The sequence below is a fragment of the Thalassophryne amazonica genome, chromosome 9 (genome assembly GCF_902500255.1).
Source record: "Thalassophryne amazonica chromosome 9, fThaAma1.1, whole genome shotgun sequence".
NCBI classification, from domain to species: domain Eukaryota; kingdom Metazoa; phylum Chordata; class Actinopteri; order Batrachoidiformes; family Batrachoididae; genus Thalassophryne; species Thalassophryne amazonica.
Window position 1 is genome coordinate 42,341,250 of NC_047111.1, and position 19,318 is coordinate 42,360,567.

The 19,318-nt window shown below is 43.1% G+C and overlaps 1 protein-coding gene across 1 annotated transcript in view; it reads left to right on the forward strand.

Annotated features, from left to right (window-relative positions):
• ppp2cab (protein phosphatase 2 catalytic subunit alpha b) overlaps positions 1–19,318 on the forward strand; it is a 54,672-nt gene that overhangs the window by 21,744 nt on the left and 13,610 nt on the right. Inside the window, exon 2 of the mRNA XM_034177962.1 lies at positions 1,444–1,621. Coding sequence (XP_034033853.1) covers positions 1,520–1,621 — 102 coding nt within the window. The 5' untranslated portion in view covers positions 1,444–1,519. The remainder of the gene's footprint in view (positions 1–1,443; positions 1,622–19,318) is intronic.

Here is a 19,318-nt window from a genome sequence, read left to right on the forward strand (position 1 = left end):
CAATGATGTCACAGTCACAAGCTAAATGTCAGAGCAGAGACAGATGATGTTATTCTCTGTAGCGTCTGCTGTAACTCCTCTATGAAGCTGTCGACCAATCACAGTGCAGAGCAAGCAGCCAGCTGAACCAATGGCAGAGCCCGTCTCTGTTGCTATTTGTGTCATAAAGAGCTTCTGTAGTGTCAAGTCAGACACCGTCAACCAGAGAGACGCAGAAATACTCATCTTACAGGTTTTTAAAGGCCCAAACCCATCGGTACAATGTTTCAGCCCCAAATGTATCGTACATGTAAGTCAGTTTCTAAAACATGATCCCAAGCTGGGATATTATTATCACATCTAATGCAGAAGGAAAATGGATTTGTGGTGACAGTAAATTAACACCAAAATAAAGACTTCTGCTTCTGCTTGGAGAGGGGCTTGCATTATAACAGGTCTTAAACCAACAATAAACTTTACCTGATTTGTTCATAGATTTTATTTTTAATCTAAACCACACTCTCAGAAATGTTTGCCCTAACTTTTCAGATTTATGTAATTTTATTACATAACAAATTCCCATTTCTTTTTTTTTATAGATAATTTTAATACAAACCTACCAAATAAACATTATATGATGTATATTCATTAATCCTATTTATTTGAAATGCATAATCCTCAACTTTATGTATTTAGGATTAATAAAATATAATTACTTTAAATCAATAATAATGACAGTATTTATTTAAAATACATAAAGTATATTGTTTGAATTGCATAATAATTATGTTACCTATGCCATTTATCTTGTATAGGAATTCCTCATCTCATCAGAACTCATAAGAAGATTCTCAGTAGGATTTATAGTCCAAGTACCACAATTCATCAACTGTGCAACAATGGGTCCAAGAGTTCACAAGCTGCTTCGACCTGATGATGATCGCTGCTCAAGGCTGCATTTTGTGTGCGTTGCATTTCATTATTGTATGGCAGTGGTGTTTCTTCATGTTTGTGGTGCTATTTTTTTTTAGTTAATATCGTGGGTAAACGTACAACAACAACAATTAACTGCAATTAAATTGAATTTGGGTTCCAAAATGTTCACTTTTGAGCAAAATTTCACAGGTACGCAGGTCCATCACGTACAAAACCTCTGCCATTCTTGTTTGCTTTAGTTCTGAGAGGAATCGAATTCGCAGTGGAGTCTGGGTCAACTGGAAAACCTTGGACAGACAAAAACACAGCAGACCCGTTCTAAGGTGAAAGCGGGTGCTTTTATTTTGAAATTCCAAACAGGATGCGGCACGGTTGACTGCGTGTAGCTGTACGTCGCTCTTCAGGGTGGTACATTAAAGACTGACGTCTGTTCCTTCCTGTGTTGCGTTTCAATTCAGCTGAATCAGAGCTACTGGTACCTTTAGCGGCTGCGGAGTTGTTGGGCTTTCTTTTTCCAGTTTTGTTAAGGAACAGACGAAAAGAGTTCTGAGTGAAATTAGCGAACGTGTCTGTGACCAGAAATAACGAGGACGATAACGGAGAAATGGACGAAAAGGTTTTTACGAAAGAACTCGATCAGTGGATCGAGCAGCTCAACGAGTGCAAGCAGCTGACGGAGGGCCAAGTGAAAACACTGTGTGAAAAGGTGAGATACTTTTAAAAATGATGATGATGATGATGATGATAATAATAAAACGCAGGCAGGCTTCGAGTTGTGTTCCGCACATTCTTAAAATGGCGTCTGTAGTGTACATTACACTGCGTCTCTCTTTATTTGCTTTTTAAAGGCACTTCTGGACAATATTTGAACACTTTCGTGTGAGAAATGTCTACAAATGTTGAATTAATCGTGTTGGGAGCAGCCATTCTGAGAAATGACGCTGCGACCTGCAGTATCTTTTGTTTTTCAGCTCGCTGCGGTTTAACGGCGCCGCGAAAGATCAATAAACTCAAACTCCACGAACTGTGGGATTTATAGTCACACACGGATTCTTCTCTTCATCGTCTGCAAGTAATCTGTGTCCGTTGGCCTGTTTGTTTTCTTGCGAACAGTAAACTAACCACGGGCGGCTCCAGCGCCGGGCGCGCGGGGTTCTAACCCCCCCCCCCCAACAAAACAAAAACAAAAAACCCCTGTAGCTCCACCAGAAAATTAACACCTTCTATTCAAAATCCTATGCTATAATTCTTGCCTTCGGATTGGCCGCTTCGCTGAAGTGAGGTGGCACCAACCTTGAGAATCTCATAATCTATGTTTCTCTCCATGTGGGTTCACATTTTCAATGCTAACATTTCACATTTATTTCTTTTTATTTTTATGTTTATTTAACAGGGCCATTACATACAATATTGCCGCAGGAAATGGGAAAATGTGACCCATATAAGACGTCTGTCTTCAGTTAATTTGTAGTCTTTTGTCCCTGGCTTTGTCAGGCTTTAGAATAGAATAAAATTTCCCGTTTGGGGGAGGACTTCTTTAGAAAAAAATTGCCCCCAATTTTTTTTTCTTGGAGTATAGCTATCCTAAGATCTAGGGGACTGTCAGCAAAGCAAATTGCAGCTGCTAATAACTTTAATTGACCACATTCTTACTGGGCTACTCAATGAAATGACAGTAAAGCATGCTGCCAAACTGGAACTCTTTCAGTGTTTTTGAGTGGATGCACCGTTTCGTAGCAATGCATTATGGCTAGTGACAAAACATGGAATAGTGCCTCCAGTCTTTTCCAGTGCACCCATCAAATAAATGTTTTGATGTGCGCTGCACTCGGATGAACTGGGCTAATTTATACTACTCATGACTGCACACTACTCAGTGGACCAAAGTATGTGTGTTAAAGAATGATCATTTTCTTAGTGCAGAGTTTCTTTAAGTTGTAAAATTTGACAGTTTGACAGTTCTGCTTTTTGTGTGTGTGTGTGTGTACATGTGTTCATATGCGTCAAAAGCTTATGTTGTCATTATCACGTGAAGTCATGACGTAATAATACTTTGTGTCATCTGCTGTGATCTCTGAGAGAAAACTGCCTCGGTTTGTGCAAACCAGGCAGCAGTTTACAGAAGCGTGACTTTGACCATCAAGTATGAAACAGGTTTCAGCAGCAGCGGACATTTGCATGTGAACAGCTTTGATTGGTGATCAAAAACACCAGGGTTTTGAAAAAAAAAGGCAGAGAGACAGCGCTATATCTCTCTCCCTCTGTCTCACACTCAATGCTGAAAAAGGAGACAAGAGGTTTTAAGTTTGCTTGTGACTTCAAATGCAAATATTTTCTACTTTTTCTTTTTTGTGGGGGGGGGGAGACACAAAAGGACTCTGAATTTTGCGATGTTCCCAGCCCTTACAAGGAAGCAGTGCATCTCGCTGTACATCTGGAAAAAAGAGTACTGTTTTCTTTGCTGTTTTGAGAATGGTGCTCATTTCTACAATGCAAAAAAAAAAAAAACGTAGGCAGGGGTGCGGCAAGGGCTACACACGACAGTACGCATACATTAAAAGCAAACATGCGCAGCTGCAAGCAAATCTACGAACACAGCGACACACGAAAAACGCTGAGTATGCACGGATTTTGGGTGTACAGACAGTGATTAGACTTTTGGTATTTGAAAAATGTTTGGCATCTGTGGAGTGTGTATTATTTTAGTGGAGTATTTAGTGTGTGTGGTGTTGTGTGTTTTTTTTTTTTTTTTTTTTTTTTTTTTTGGGAGCAAGACGGAGCGTGCAGTGTGTCGTCAGTCTGAACTAGGCGGTAAGGATTCTGATGATGGAGTTGATCCCTCTGTTGTTCTGGGCGAGCAACCAGAGCAGGTGGAACCACCGATGTGCGCACAGATCTCCACAGTGGGCTGGATCGCGCGCTTCTCTTTGCAGCTTCTCCAGGACTCAGGCGCTACAGAGCTCTGTCCCAGCTCTGAGTCCTGGAATGCAGAGCAGGATGCAGACACACACTGCTCCAGCAGTGACTCCAGGCGGATTTCGTTTAAAGCATGGACATCAATGTTAGCTTCGGTTTCGTTTTGTTCCTCTTTCGTTCCTTTTGCGCTCTTGATTTGCAGGCTATTCAGTGATGGGAAAAGTCAAAAGCTCATTCATCCACCTTTTCTCGACGATTTGTGATGTTTTTACTTTTTTTCCTTCATTCAGGAATCATCGTGTGCCATGTGACCGGGCCATTATTCCACAAATGCAACAAATTCATTTTTCCTTTTCTTGGATATATATTTGTTATTTCTTGTAGGTTTTCAAGAAGCACAATTCAAAATGAAGGATTGGGTGATATGGACCAAAATTTGTATCTCAGTGCATTATTTTGGATGTCAGTATCTTGCTGACAGCAGCGCAACTTTAAAAACTCCTGCTGTCCGGTGTAATTAAAGTTAGCAGAGCTTTCAACAGATGATGTCAAAATAAAACATCTACTCCCACAGATGAAGAAAAGTCAGACTTTAACCTCCACCTTCGAGTGTATTTTGCACTTCCCTCATTTCTTCATCAAAGGCTCTCTCATTTGCACAATTTGTCACAGTTAAAATTTCTGTCTGCAGCGTGATGTTTAAAAACTCCTGCAGTTGTCCTTATCAGTACAAATCTCAGTAGAAGGTGTACCGTTCCACTGCACACATTTTTCCTGAAATGCACGCTCTCCATTCGCACTGCTAAAGCACCGCATTAACTCCTTTTTCACACCAGATGGTTTTGGTGCTGGAGGCAAAGTTTGATTTACAAAAAAAAGAAGAAGAAGAATGAAGCTTTGATACTTAACACAGTGTGCATGATAGAATGATGGCTACCAACTGGCGCCTCATGGGCCACATTAGGGCCAGCCCCCTTTGTGTGGACACGCTTTACTAGGATGTCTGGACTTACACTTTGAAGAAAAAAGTGGGTGCACATGCACCCTGAGATTTGGCAGCGTTGACTGGGAGGGATTCTAACAATAAATGTTTGTTATATTGGACTTTTACCCCAAAATATTATCTATGCATTTGGTTCTGTGGAAGTTGTTATGCGACTAGGATGAGTGATCCTAGTCTTTGGTTATTCTTTAATATCTGTGAAATATAGGCTATGTATTTATTTATTTATTTATTTATTTCAGCCACCACTGATTAAGATTTGCAGGATTATGGCCCAGTCACACGGCACTTAACGAAGGGCAACGAAGCCCCGATGAAACAAGAAGTCTGGACTTTTGTTGGCATTGTTTAACCTTCGCACAGCTTCGTTCGTGCAGCTGGCGCTTTGTCAGGATTTTTAAACTGTTGAAAAATTTGAATGAAGGGCAAAGAAAACCTCAGTTCTCCCGTGTTTTGTTTTGCTGTCGTTTTTGATGTTTTTTTTAATCATTTGTTTAGTTTTTGTAATGTTATTATTCAGTTTGACTTCGTTCGACCGGCTGAATGTTTTCACACAGTGCAGAAGCCAGTCTGTGAGCGCTGAGGCTGCTGCTGTGTTCATGCACTGTTGGGAATTGTAGGGCAAACTCAGCCTGTTTGCTGGGATTTTTTTTTTATCTGGGTGGGGGGTCAGCTTCAATGGGCTCAGGCACCTTATATAGGCCAGAATGAATCTTTTGTGTGGATGCAATTACTTATGTTGCCACAAGCAACTGCTGAATTTGAAACAACAAAGTTGTGTAATTTCCGACGGTACTTGAATGCACCATTAGCGGCAGCAGCTGCTGCATGCGCTCATTATGTTTTATTAAATATATCAATATGAGTGTAGGAATGACAATCCAGCCCTTATGTACATGTAGCAACAGGTAGATGATTCAGATGATTATATAAAGAGCTGCTCTGGAAGGCAGAATTCACGTTGTGGATCAGCTGCAGCTGGTTGAAATAACCGCACGTGAGTCAATGCGCGCGTTCACACGCACTCATTAATTTACTGCTCTGATGTATTCAGTCATCTTTACAATAATATTTATTCCCTGTTTTGACAGTTTTCTGTTATAAATCAATATACGAGGTCTATTAGAAAAGTATCTGACCTTTATTGTTTTTTTCAAAAACCATATGGATTTGAATCACGTGTGATTACATCAGACATGCTTGAACCCTCGTGGGCAACACGCCTGTTGGTTACGTCATTCGCCTGTGGGCAGTCGTTGAGTGAGGAGTGGCCCACCCTCTCGTCGATTTTTTTTTTTTTTTTTTATTGTTTAGGAATGGCTCAGAGATTGCTGCTTTGTTTGATCAAAATTTTTTCAAAACTGTAAGGCACAACTGAGTGGACACCATTCGATAAATTCAGCTGGTTTTCGGTAAAAATTTTAACGGCTAATGAGAGATTTTGGTCTGGTAGTGTCACGTTAAGGACGGCCCACGGTGCCTGACGGCGATCTGCGCTTCGAGGCGGCAGCGTCTCGCCGTTTCAAGTTGAAAACTTCCACATTTTAGGCTCTGTTGACCCAGGAAGTCGTCAGAGAACAGAGAACTTTCAGAAGAAGTCGGCATGAGGCGTTTATTCGGACATTCCATTGTTAATGGACATTTTGTAATGAAAGAACGTGCGGGCAGAGTCGCATGTCGGGCCGGACCCGACCACGGGGGGTCGCGACAGGAAAAACACCTCCGTTGGAAACCTTAACAGGCAAGTTGGAACATGCCCAAGCTGTTAAACAATTTCTCAGATACTCACTTGTTGAAAGCCATCAAAAGCCGCCTGAATTTTACAAATGGTTTTCAACACGGAGGTGTTTTTCCTGTCACGGCGCACACAGAATTTGCGCGCATGTCTTTCATTAAAAAATGTCCTTAAACATGCCGGCCCCTTTGAATCTTCTCTGATCTCTCACGACGTCCTGGGTGAATTAAGCCTTAAATTAGGATGTTTTCAGGTCGAAACAGGCCGACGACGGCGCCTGGAAGCGCTGCGCGACGTCCCGCTCCGTGGGAAGTCCTTACATCGACAGAAACACCCCATAATCTCTCATCTGCCGTTAAACTTTTCACCGAAAACCAGCTTAATATCTCGAATAGTGTCCACTCGGATATTCCTCACAGGTCCAGAAAAAATTTTGATAAAGCAACGCGCGCCGTCTTGAGCAGCGTGTGAAACAAAGGAATTCAGCCGAGAGAGCGGGACCACATCTCACTCAAGGCCTGCCCACAGGGAAATGACGTCACCGACACACGTGAAAAAACTCACACATGCACACGAGGGTTCAAGCATGATTGGTGTAATCGCACGTCATTCAAATCCGTATAGTTAAAAAAAAAAAAAGTTGGTTTCTTATCTAATAGACCTCGTAATATGACTTGGAACATAATACAGTGATACAGCAGTGATCACGGAACACCAGAGGGTTTTTTTTTTTTTTTTAATTGGAGCAAAGACGGAGCACGCAGCGTGTTGTCAGACAGTGAGGGTTCTGATGATGATGATGATCCATCTTTTGTTCTGGACGAGGAACCAGAGCAGGTGGGTACACAGACATGCACACAGATCTCCACAGCTTCTGTTTGCAGTTTCTCCAGGACTCAGGCATTATGAGCTCCATCCTACTGCCGAGTCCTGGAACTCAGATGCAGACACACATACTGCTCAAGCTGTGGCTCCATGTGCTTTTCATTTAAAGTGTCGAGATCGTTAGCTTCGGTTTTGTTAAGTTCTTCTCTCCTCCCTTTTGTGCTCTTGCTTCGCAGGCTTTTTGGTGATAAAGTTCTTTCGTCCACATTTTCTCAATGAATTGTGACTTTTTTACTTTTCCCTTCATTCAGGAATGGTCGTGTGCCTTGTGACTGGGCCATTAGTAGGACTACATTAACAATGAGCACGTCACTTTAGCAATAATAAAGATGATGTATAGTTAACACTAGGGCTGCAACAAACGATTATTTGGGTAATCGATTAATCTGAAGGGGTTTCGACACGATTAATCGGATTAGCGGGGAATTTTTAAAAAATGTGCCAGGGAAAGAATTTTTCTCTCCTTCCATCACTTTATTTAACAACAGAACATTATTTGAAAACTTAAAATACTTGAAAATCAACAAATTGTCAAATGTCCCTTGGCTGTTGAAATATAAAATAATAAAACAGTTTATAATGAACAAAAATAATTTCAAATGGTATTGCTTTATCAAAGGGCTGAGTTGCCATAAAACAACATTGAAACATATAAATGTTATAAAATATATGGTGAAAAAGAGGTATTTTATTGGTGCAAATGAGCAGTTAGCATAACCAGTTAACCATAAAACCTAAATAAAAAACTGTAGCCTGACTCATATGTGCAACATTCTCTGTATAACTTGTAAACTATGTGGTCATTTCACAATGACACACGTGACTCATCCCACATCTCTCTCTGTCTGTCTGTGTGAAGGAACGAGAGACTCTTCACTCTCATACCGTATTTGAGCAAACTTTGGAAACATGAAGGCTTTCAACTGTAAAATAAAGCCTATAAATGAATTTCTGGAGCTATACAAGCAGAAGCAGCTCGTTTTATGTGAAGACTTTGACGGAGTTTTTTTCCGCTGCAGCGCTGCTCGGCTCTCTGTCTGCCGGTGATGGGGAGCGGCCAGTTCTGCACAGCCTGGCTGGATTTTAGAAAAACTACCTGATAGCACTACCAAACTACCTGTGACGGCGCTGTCAGAACACTGTGGCGCGGCGGCGTCGTTCCATTGTCTGGGGAGAACCCTGTGTTATCATGTTTTCCGATTGTCCGCTGCGTGGAGTGTGGCAGGAAAAACTGAAGACGCTTTCTCACGAGGTGCGAGAAGAATTTGAACGTTTTAAATCAAAAAAATAAATAAAAATATGCCACTTGTCCAGTCGGACAACGATTTAGAGCTATTACTTGTCCGATTTTACACTTGTCCCGGACAATCGGACAAGCGTTAATGTTGATGGTAGGATTTTGTCAACATTAGTAAAAAACTGTCGGTGCTATTACTGTTCTTTTTCTCTCACTCTCTGCCCCTCACCACACTGCTCTGGGAGATGCGCAGACAGCCTGAGCCTGACTAGATCCAACCGCCAGGCTTCATATCACTGTCTGACTTGTCATACTGAGACGTTATGACTGCTTACACAAAAATAAACATTTAACTTACCCAGACACTGAGCTCTCCCCTTCTCGTTGATGACTCCGATATGCTTTTGTTTGAGATGCTGCAACATTACCGTCGTACTCCCATGCCATGCGAGGTCCGACTTGCAAATGTTGCAGTTAACTCATTGAGTGCCAGCCATTTTCAAAGTTCAGCACATCCCAGTGCCAGGATTTTTTCAGCATTTGAGTGTTTTTTCAAGACCCATAGAAAATTGAGTTCTATGTCCATGTCAACAACAAACATACCAAAAGAAACTTCAGACTTTCCTTTATCATCAGAAAAAAACGTTTGTTTGTACCTCTTTCCATTCTTTAGTAATTGTCTGCAGAACATGGGTGGGTATCACTAAAAATGCTGATTTCTGACAAAAAACTGAGAAAATTGGATTTTTGTGACAAGCAACATTTCAAGCAGAAAATGTATTTTATTATAATTGTTTTTGCTTCAGTGACATCTCAAACATTATGAAAAGTGATCCTATTGCATAATGCACCAAAAAAAAAAACCCCACCATGGTAGGGACTCCGTCTGTCTCTTCTCTCGGCGACGCGTCTTTTCCCTCTGGCTCGCGCGTATCGGACGTTTTTTATTTATTTATTTTTTTCAAAAACCTGATGGATTTGAATCACGTGTGCTTGCATGAGCCTGTCGATTGCGTCATTTGCTTGTAAGCAGCTTTTGTGTGTGTTGTGCGCTCGGCATTTTTTCATTCCAAGGAAAAAGACGGAACGACTGCAGCTGCGCGAAACTGGGCGACAGCGAGGTGGAAACCATTCGGATTAGGAGTGGTACAACCGTAAAACGTCCACACTCACACTGCGACCACCCACAGAATGGGTTCCCTTGTGATTATACAACTCTAATTTTTTTTTTACAGAAGCTAGATCAGCTGATTACCCCGCCTTGCCCATAAAAAAACGTAATTGACGCGATAACGCGTCTTTGGCACTGAGCGTTACTGTCTGAAAAGACGCATTTAAGCGTCAATGGCACTCAATGAGTTAACAAATGTCTTTGCATTGTTTAACGTAAAGTGCTCCCACACTTTTGAAGTCTTAACTTTCTTTTGTCTACTTGCATCTGCCATATTCTAACTGTGTAGTTCTACGAAACAGCGTCTGATCTGCTTTGTGCACTGGTCGCTACTGCCGTCAGAAGCGGCCAGCAGCTTCTGACGTCATAATCGCTCGACACAACGCATCGATGACGCAGTGTGTTGCCAACGACTGTTGTCATCGAATTTGATCGATTCGTTGTTGCAGCCCTAGTTAACACCTTCTGGAATTCTCCTTAGTGGACTCAGAATCATAACATGAGTTCAAGTCACTATAATTGGCCTAATTGTCACCAATAATGTTTATAGGCATTATTCCTGATTTCAATTTCAGATGATACAAATGAGTGCAACAAGCAGTTGGTTTTGTCGCTTGATGGTCATCCCTGGGGCGTGCATGCTGATATTTCTGTAAGATGTCTTGTAAATCCCTTGAAAGGCATTATCTAGTTACAAAAAGTCACTTGTAGCTAATGTGACTGTAGGATTAGTTATTTAAACAAAATAATAATTAAATCTAGAAAATTAAACATGAAACGGCCACATAGTGAGAGATTCTGCTTGCCTCTATCGCAACTGAGCAGAATTTACGAGCTTCACTAAACGCATCAGTGAAGAAACGTGCTGTGTGTATGTTTGATAGCTATATTTTTTTTTATTTTTGGGGGGGGGAGCTTGGTCACAGATTTCAAGTTACTTATTTTTCATTCTTTCACACCTCTTCCAGTTAACTAAAGGTATTTTTTTAAAGGTACAAAATTGAACAAACGTTTTCCTGCAAGGGAACACAAATAAAACTAGATAAGAACATGTCCTTTTATTGTAGCACTAAACGCCCAACGTACTGGAAGTACCACCCTTTTTTTTTTTTTTTTTTTTTTTTCAGGGTTGGATCCCCTGTGACTCGTCCTCTGTTGTTACAGTCTCTTCTCTTGCATGTTTGACCTTTTTTTCTAACTGCTCTGGTTTTTGGATTACTTCCTGATGTTTTGTATGAGGGTGGAACATTTATTCAGGGAACTGAATAATGGAATGAAAACTGACGTGTCAGGTCACCAGTCAAATGATTACCTTCTTCTCACTGCTTTTATCCAAGGAGTTTTATGTTCACCTACATAAAGTTTTATTCTTTAATACAATATATTAAACAGGGCTAGACATTGACCACTTTTTGCCACTGGCCCCCAGGGCCAGTAGCTTTGAGAAATTACTGGTTCCACCAAAATTCTACTAGCCCAGGCATACGTGCATGACGTGAACTACAGCTGCCAAAATTTTAAAATTTTGATAGTTTTGTGCATTCTGGTGTATTCTAAGGCTGAAATTAATGAACACTAAGACTGCACAAAAATGCCATTAGTTTACGACTTTCTTTGCATGTCAGTTTTTGTTTGAACATGTTTATGTTTGAACTTACTTTGTACTTAACTTTTTTTTGCTTTACTTATTTACTTTATTCATTGCTGAGCATGTTAATAGCACTTGTGCAGAATAACATTAAAAGTGTTAAATTATTACTATTTTACCTGTTTTTGTTTCATGAATTTTTTTTTTTAAAGTTGGATTTGACCTTGCGTTTGCGGCTGTGTGGGAGCAAAGCATCTATTTTATTCTCTTATTTTTCTTGTAGAACCTGTGTCTCTCCCTTAATAAGTGAAGTGCGCAACGCATCTGCGCATGCGTGGGTCAAACGGGCAAAAATCCCAGCTACCACACTCGCACTGCTCCCATTGAATTTCGTATACAGTAGCATTAGTGGACTGTAAAAGTTAAGGCTTTTACAGGGATTGTTTCAAAGGCTTTAAGCCTTAAGCGACACATACAATAATGGCAGGGGTGCATTGTGGTGTTTTTAAATGCTTGAATGCAATTTATAGGCTTGAAAGTTGGCTGAAAACACACGATTGCAAAGCTCCACCAATCCACACAAAGACAAAGAAGAAGAAATGTGGTTGTAAACCTCCGTTCATTCTACACAATTTCCTCACAGAAAAGAGAGATCCAGACGGACGTAAAAGATGGACTAAAATTGTAAGTTTCTTGCACAAATTTATTTTGTCAATATCTTGAAACTGTGCATCGGCTTATGACTGTAATGTCGCGCCATGAATGACGTGGCGCGTAATGTAAAATTGACATGTTCTATAAACAAACTGCATGCATGCACATATCATTGTATGTCTGTCAACTTATCAAAACAAACGTGACACCAAAGAGGTTATATGTGAGAACCACCTTCATTGTCGTCATGATGAAGCCGGCGGAGTAGCGATTTCTCATCCCTGCTTAGCAAATATTCTGCAGTATCCACAGTTTCAGTCTCTGGACTTCGTCTAACCATCCGTCAGTTGCCTTCAGGGGGTCAGAAATATGTTTATCTCCAGCTATCAACAAGGACCGGTCATTTTCGACAGCGGCTCTCTTCCTCCTTTGTCAGCACCAACGGTAGTTTCTGTAACAATGCAGCACACTCGAGCACAGCCAGCTCTTCTTTCCGCTTCTGTCCACTGCCGTATGTAGTCCTGGTTGTAACAGGCAATCCACGGAGCTTACAAAAACGCTTTAAATTGTCAACTTTCCAGTGGTTGAAATGATCCAAATCACAGCACTCCTCACTGCTTTCTGCCGCCATAGCTTGTGGGTTGGTAGTCGAATAATTTAGCCTACCCATAACGCGCCGCGCGGCCCGAGATGCGCACTTCACTTATTGTTCCTCATCCAGCTTCCTCTTAAGACCAGTTCCTTTTAGCATTTGTTTTTCCTGGCAGTTGTTTGGGTGCTTGTCATTTAAACATATTGGTTTCATTCATTCAAAGTGTTGTGTTCTGTTTACATCTTCTTCGTTTGCTTCTCACGGCGAGAATTTATAGATGCTCACAAAGTTTTCTGAAGATTGATAATGGAAATGGCGGAATGCACGCTCCACTTCTTCTTGTTCTTTCGAGTTTATTGGTGGTTTACAAACCAAAACGGTACATTACTGCCACCAACTGTTGGGTGTGGAGCATTAATGGATTCTCACTCACTCACTCACTCACTCATCTTCAACTGCTTATCTAAGACCGGGTTGCAGGATTAATGGATTCTGGCGTATGCTATATTAATAAGGAATTGTGGCGATGAGGGAGGGGAGGAAAAAAGTGGGGGAAATTACACTGAACTGTATTCTCTTGAATAACCTGTTCAATAACATTTCTTTGACCTGCAATCTCGTTTCCTAGAAATTTTGCAAATATTTGTAGTGGCTTGAACGGGCCATCACTTTATAAACAGTGTGCCGAATTGCCGTCGGGCCAGCGGGCAAATGGCGATGTCAAGCCCTGTTAAACACATCTCCTTTTTGATTTCTTATTAAAGCTCTAATTGCTTATTTGCCATTTGACCATCAAGAAAGAGTCTTGTGCCCCTTTGCCAGAATGCATCATGCTTTGTCATTGCATTGTACCATCACTGGAGCTCCTCTGAATGATTAGTGTTGTTGGTGTGGGGAGGAAAATGTTCATGTTGCTGATACGGAGTCATACCTTTTACTGGTCTTCAGCCAAACCTGATTAACCCACAGCCTTAGTAAACCATGTTTACCAAAAACAAAACATGGAGATGTGCACAGTTACCCTAATGACTCCAAAGAGCTTATCTGCTAAATTCTATGAACCTGTACATGCATCTTCCTGTGCATGTGGTAAATATATTCTGCAGACTTCTATTTTTATTCTTCTATTATTATTTTGGGAGCTGTGTGTGTGTGTGTGTGTGTGTGTCTGCGCACACACAGAGGAAATGGTCAATAGAGATGCAGAGTTATCAAAGCCTTTGGTGTTCATGCAAAAGGGGTATATGACTCAGGCAGTCTATTTTGAAATGTATTAGTGTGCAGGAATGAAATGTAGTATGTACCCCCCCCCCCCCCCCCCCCCCCCACCCATGCTTTCCTGCAGTCTTCTGAGAAATTGGCAAACATATCGATCTGTGTCTCTCTTGTTTCAGAAAGTCAGCATTAATTGTCGTAATCAAGGAGATTCTTCTGTTTTCAGTATTCTAGTTGCTCCTCTGTCACGTGGCTGCTGCAGTGTTGTTAACAGAGTTGTGATATCCTCTGATGTTTAAGATTTTAAATCAAGAGTGCAGCTAGTCTTGCCTTTAGAAACTGGAGTTATGTGCCTCTCTTTTACAAAGGGGTACATCTAATTGTTTAACATGTACCTCAAACTGAGATATATTTTTCTTACGAGACCTTTGCTTTTTTTTAGTGATGTACGATAATATCAGCAAAATACCTTTTGGCTGATAAAAGCTCAGTTATCTGTATCTGCTGATGTGAAAATTTGTGCAGATGTAACTGTGCAGATTAAAAATGTCGAATGTTATACAGTCGGGCTGTTGTTGTTCAGACTGCAGCATGTGTGACTTTCTCTTGAAGAGCGGGTCGGACGCCAGCGTCTTGTCATTGTTTCAAGACGCATGAATCGACAAATCGAGTCATGATTCGAGCAGAAAATGCATTACAGGCAATGTCTATATGGTGTTTCTAACGGTCTGACCTGAGGAGTTTTAAGTTTCATTTCAAATTGTGAATGATAACCTGAGCAACTTAAAACAGTACTTCATGATGGATTTAATTGTTAATGTACCTTGAAAAATTAAATTATTAATTAAAAATGATCTTTTAAAAGCTGCTGCCAACGTGATGCTAACAGGCTGTTAGCTTGGGGTGGGGGTGGGGGGGTGTCTGTTTGTTCCCACAGAGCGCTCCCTCTTAAAAAGGGGGGGGAAAAATACATTTTGTGTACAGAAAACCCACAAGTCCTGTTTTGAAAAGAAATACAGCTGAAATTGTCTGTCAGCCTCATACGTCACACCTGAGTAGAAGTCGCATGGCCTCCCAAATTAGTAAAAAAGAATGTGACTTATACTGTAAGTCACGACTTATATGGTAACCCTTTACAAATTCAGTTACACACATAAGTATTTAACTATTTCCAGGTTATCATGCGTATTTTGTCCAGTGGAAGGCTGTCACAGTGGGTTTTTGTCGATCAGAGGCGCAACATAAAGCTGGATTTTTGGTCAGCTTTGATTTTTAGTCACCTTATAGAACTGTTGGCTTCTGTATTTTCTTCTCTACAAGAGTCAAGACAGAAGTCAGACTACCAGAGCAAGAATTTTAGCTGAGGAAGCTTCTGCGATTTGAAGCGAAACATCCTCGCATCAAGCAACCTAGTCCAGTCGAAGATTCAAGCTTCTCTACTATGGAAACCACCTGGACAACTGAGAGCCTACACAGAAACCTTATAGAACTGGCGATGGACTGGTTGTCTGCCTGGATGGTTGCCATACAGAACCCAAAGTGCTTCATGAGTTGTGTTTTGGGGGGGGGGGGGTAAATTCTCCTCTGTCATGAATAAAACTTGAGTTGCACCAACTGTACCGACATTTTGTTTTTGACATTATATATTATTATTATTATTGTTATTAGCAACAATAATTGTATAAAACGCAATGGAGTAGATGCATACTGTTATGTGTCGGGCGCAGCTCGGAGAACCGACCAGCGTTTGAAGGACCCAGTATGAAATAAGCAGAGCACGGTACAAAGGCTAACTGAATTTAATACATAACAGTGATGTGATACAAAACAACAAAAGAGTGTGCGGTCTGGCGTGGTGGTGATACGGTGCGCTCCCAGCAGCGCTAACGGTCCGGAGCCAGAAGCCGTTCGGACCCAAGGACCCCGCCGACACCCCCCAGGTGGCCGCAACAAACCGAGTCTGTGAAAGAAGGAACCATTATGTGAGTCCACACTCTACACACAGAGAGACCACTCAAAGGTGTACATAAACAGCAAAAACTTCCTGGCTTAATTACTAATCAGCTTCCCAACCTGCAGGCATGTAACATCCAGTTCACAAAACTCCACTGCAGTGGAAGCCGATACATGACTAACGTACAGCTCAATATAATAAGGTGTGAGGGACACCACATTTACTGACTGTATAAACGTTAGTCACAAAATCTAACGTACCTCAGGAAGTGTGCTGACGAGTGTGAGACCTCACCCCCTCCTCTTTCACAGACCGTGCATCAAACCCTGGACGTTCTCTGCATCCACTGATGATGAGATGGCTCCCGAGACGACGATCTCACCCGTCTGGTCACAAGGTCGAGTCTCTGGCAAATACACACTGTATACTCCAGTCTTAAATGCCACCATGTTCCAATCCATATAGATGCACCACAGCTGTGAGTCCTGACGAGCCGCAGGTGATCAGGGTGAGGTCCTGATAACCTCAGCAACACAGCCACTCAGTCCCAAATGCAAGCCACCTGGAAGGAAAAACAAAAGACAGAAACAAAAAGGCAGCCAGGCCCCCCAGCCATACAACAGTACCCCACCCTCACGGGAAGCCTCCCGGCGACCACACAAACCTGGCCCAGGAGAAACACCCCCCTCCAGGGACCATGGCTGGAAACCGCATCTGCATTCGTCTTCCAACAGAATGGTTGATGTCCTCTCCTCTGGCTGCATCCTTGCCTTTGTTTCAGTCAGTCACTTAGCACAGGTGTGGCCAGGAGTTCTTAAACCTGTGCGGTCAGCCTTTATCCAACCATGTGCGGTCATTAGTCATAAAACAAAAAAGACAAACACAAACAACCAAACCACCCCCCCCTCCCCAGGGGACCATCCTATCAAACCCCGGGATGAGGAGAAAAGAAAAACCCCAAACTTAAGCTTACAAATAAAAGCTCTAAACCCCCCCCCCCCCCCCCCCAAACGACATGTAGGGACCAACACCCCCCAGAGGACTTCCCGCCAGCTCCAGGAGTAATAACCACAGCCGAGGTCCCTCTGGGATCCAACGTCACCCACGGGGACTCCCAGCGCCTCCCAGAGGACCACTCGTCAACCCCAGGAGACGCCTCCCCTCATGACCAACGGACCCAGCCCCGGCCGTCTATGGCTAGATGGACCCACAGCCCTTTCCCCCCCAGAGGACACCACAGTCAAACCCTGAGGGCGGAAACTGGGAGGAAAAACAAGAAGAGAGGAAAAAAAAAACATACAAACAAAACAACCCCAACCCCACCCCCTTGGCGCAGTGGAAACTGGAAGCACGTCCAGTGTCACCAACCGTGACTATACCCCAGAAGCCAACCGGAAGGAGTGGAACAGCAGTTATGGCAAACAGCACAAACCGGCGCCACTCCTCCGACTTCTACACCAGCCACTAGCTGCGGGTATATCCCACTGCCCCAAACCTCAGCCACGCCGATGGCAGACGGCCAAAGGCGTGCTGAAGCCGGAGGTGGAACAGGGAATCAAACCCCCCCACCCCCCCACCCCCAGGTGCAGAGGTTACCCGGGAAACGCCCAGTATAACCAAACTGCACCACTCCAGCAACGCCGACACTACGGCTCACCCGGCTGGAGCCAGAGGAGAAGAGAGGGAAGAAAAAGAAACCCCCCAAACCCCCCCCCCCCCCCCCTCCCGGGTGCAGAGGCCACCTGGGAAATACCCAGCGCAACCAAACTGCACCCCTCCAGCAACGCCGACACTACGGCTCACCCGGCTGGAGTCAGAGGAGAAGAGAGGGCATAACAAAAAACAAAACAAAAAAAAAAGAAAAAACAACCCAATTACCCCCCCCCCATGAGCCCCCCAGGGGACCGTCCCATCAAACCCTGGGAGGCGAAACCGAAAGAAATAAAAAGACTAACAGACTAACATAAGGTTGCTTGGGTCTTTTTTTTTTTTTTTTTTTTTTTGACAGAACTGCAGGGTCACGACCCAGACACTAAATGGTGTAAAACAAAAAATAAAATCCCACACAAAAACCAACTCAAAAAACACCCACACAAAATGAACTAACACAAAACAAATCAGTGACGTATACCGTTAAGCTCAAACAAGTCGAACACACCTGTTCTAACTTAAGAGCTTAACGGTAATGTGACTAAGTCACCAAAAGAGGGAGCCAAAGTGCTAACAATGAAAAAAAAAAAACCCCTTTGGTGACAAAAAACAAACGAGCTGCATCTCCGTGTGCAGCTGTGTGCAACACACAACTAAATAACGCCGGAGCTGATACAACAGACGCAGTAGTTATCTTTATCCGGGGAAACGGGGCTACAACTGTAACACAGGAAGCTCAGCGACCCGTGCCACAGAGCTCCGCCGTGCGCGTGCACCCATTACAGACACACTCTTGCAGCTCCCGTTTAAACCTCTTATCCGGTCGGAGCGTGACGCGAAGCCGTCGCCAGTCACACTCCACCACGACCCACGGATAAGGCGCAAACACAGGAACACGGCTGCAAGAGAGCACAAATCAGTATTCAGTAATGGGTCTCAAACACACACCATCCGGGTGGAGAGCACCCGCAACTGATCCGGATAACTACTGAACGTCTGCTGCCGCCTTCCCGGCGCGTTACCGTCTCTGCTACCGCTGGGTCCGTGATGTTTGGCCAGAGACTACTGTTATGTGTCGGACGCAGCTCGGAGAACCGACCAGCGTTTGAAGGACCCAGTATGAAATAAGCAGAGCACGGTACAAAGGCTAACTGAATTTAATACATAACAGTGATGTGATACAAAACAACAAAAGAGTGTGCGGTCTGGCGTGGTGGTGATACGGTGCGCTCCCAGCAGCGCTAACGGTCCGGAGCCAGAAGCCGTTCGGACCCAAGGACCCCGCCGACACCCCCCAGGTGGCCGCAACAAACCGAGTCTGTGAAAGAAGGAACCATTATGTGAGTCCACACTCTACACACAGAGAGACCACTCAAAGGTGTACATAAACAGCAAACACTTCCTGGCTTAATTACTAATCAGCTTCCCAACCTGCAGGCATGGAACATCCAGTTCACAAAACTCCACTGCAGTGGAAGCCGATACATGACTAACGTACAGCTCAATATAATAAGGTGTGAGGGACACCACATTTACTGACTGTATAAACGTTAGTCACAAAATCTAACGTACCTCAGGAAGTGTGCTGACGAGCGTGAGACCTCACCCCCTCCTCTTTCACAGACCGTGCATCAAACCCTGGACGTTCTCTGCATCCACTGATGATGAGATGGCTCCCGAGACGACGATCTCACCCGTCTGGTCACAAGGTCGAGTCTCTGGCAAATACACACTGTATACTCCAGTCTTAAATGCCACCATGTTCCAATCCATATAGATGCACCACAGCTGTGAGTCCTGACG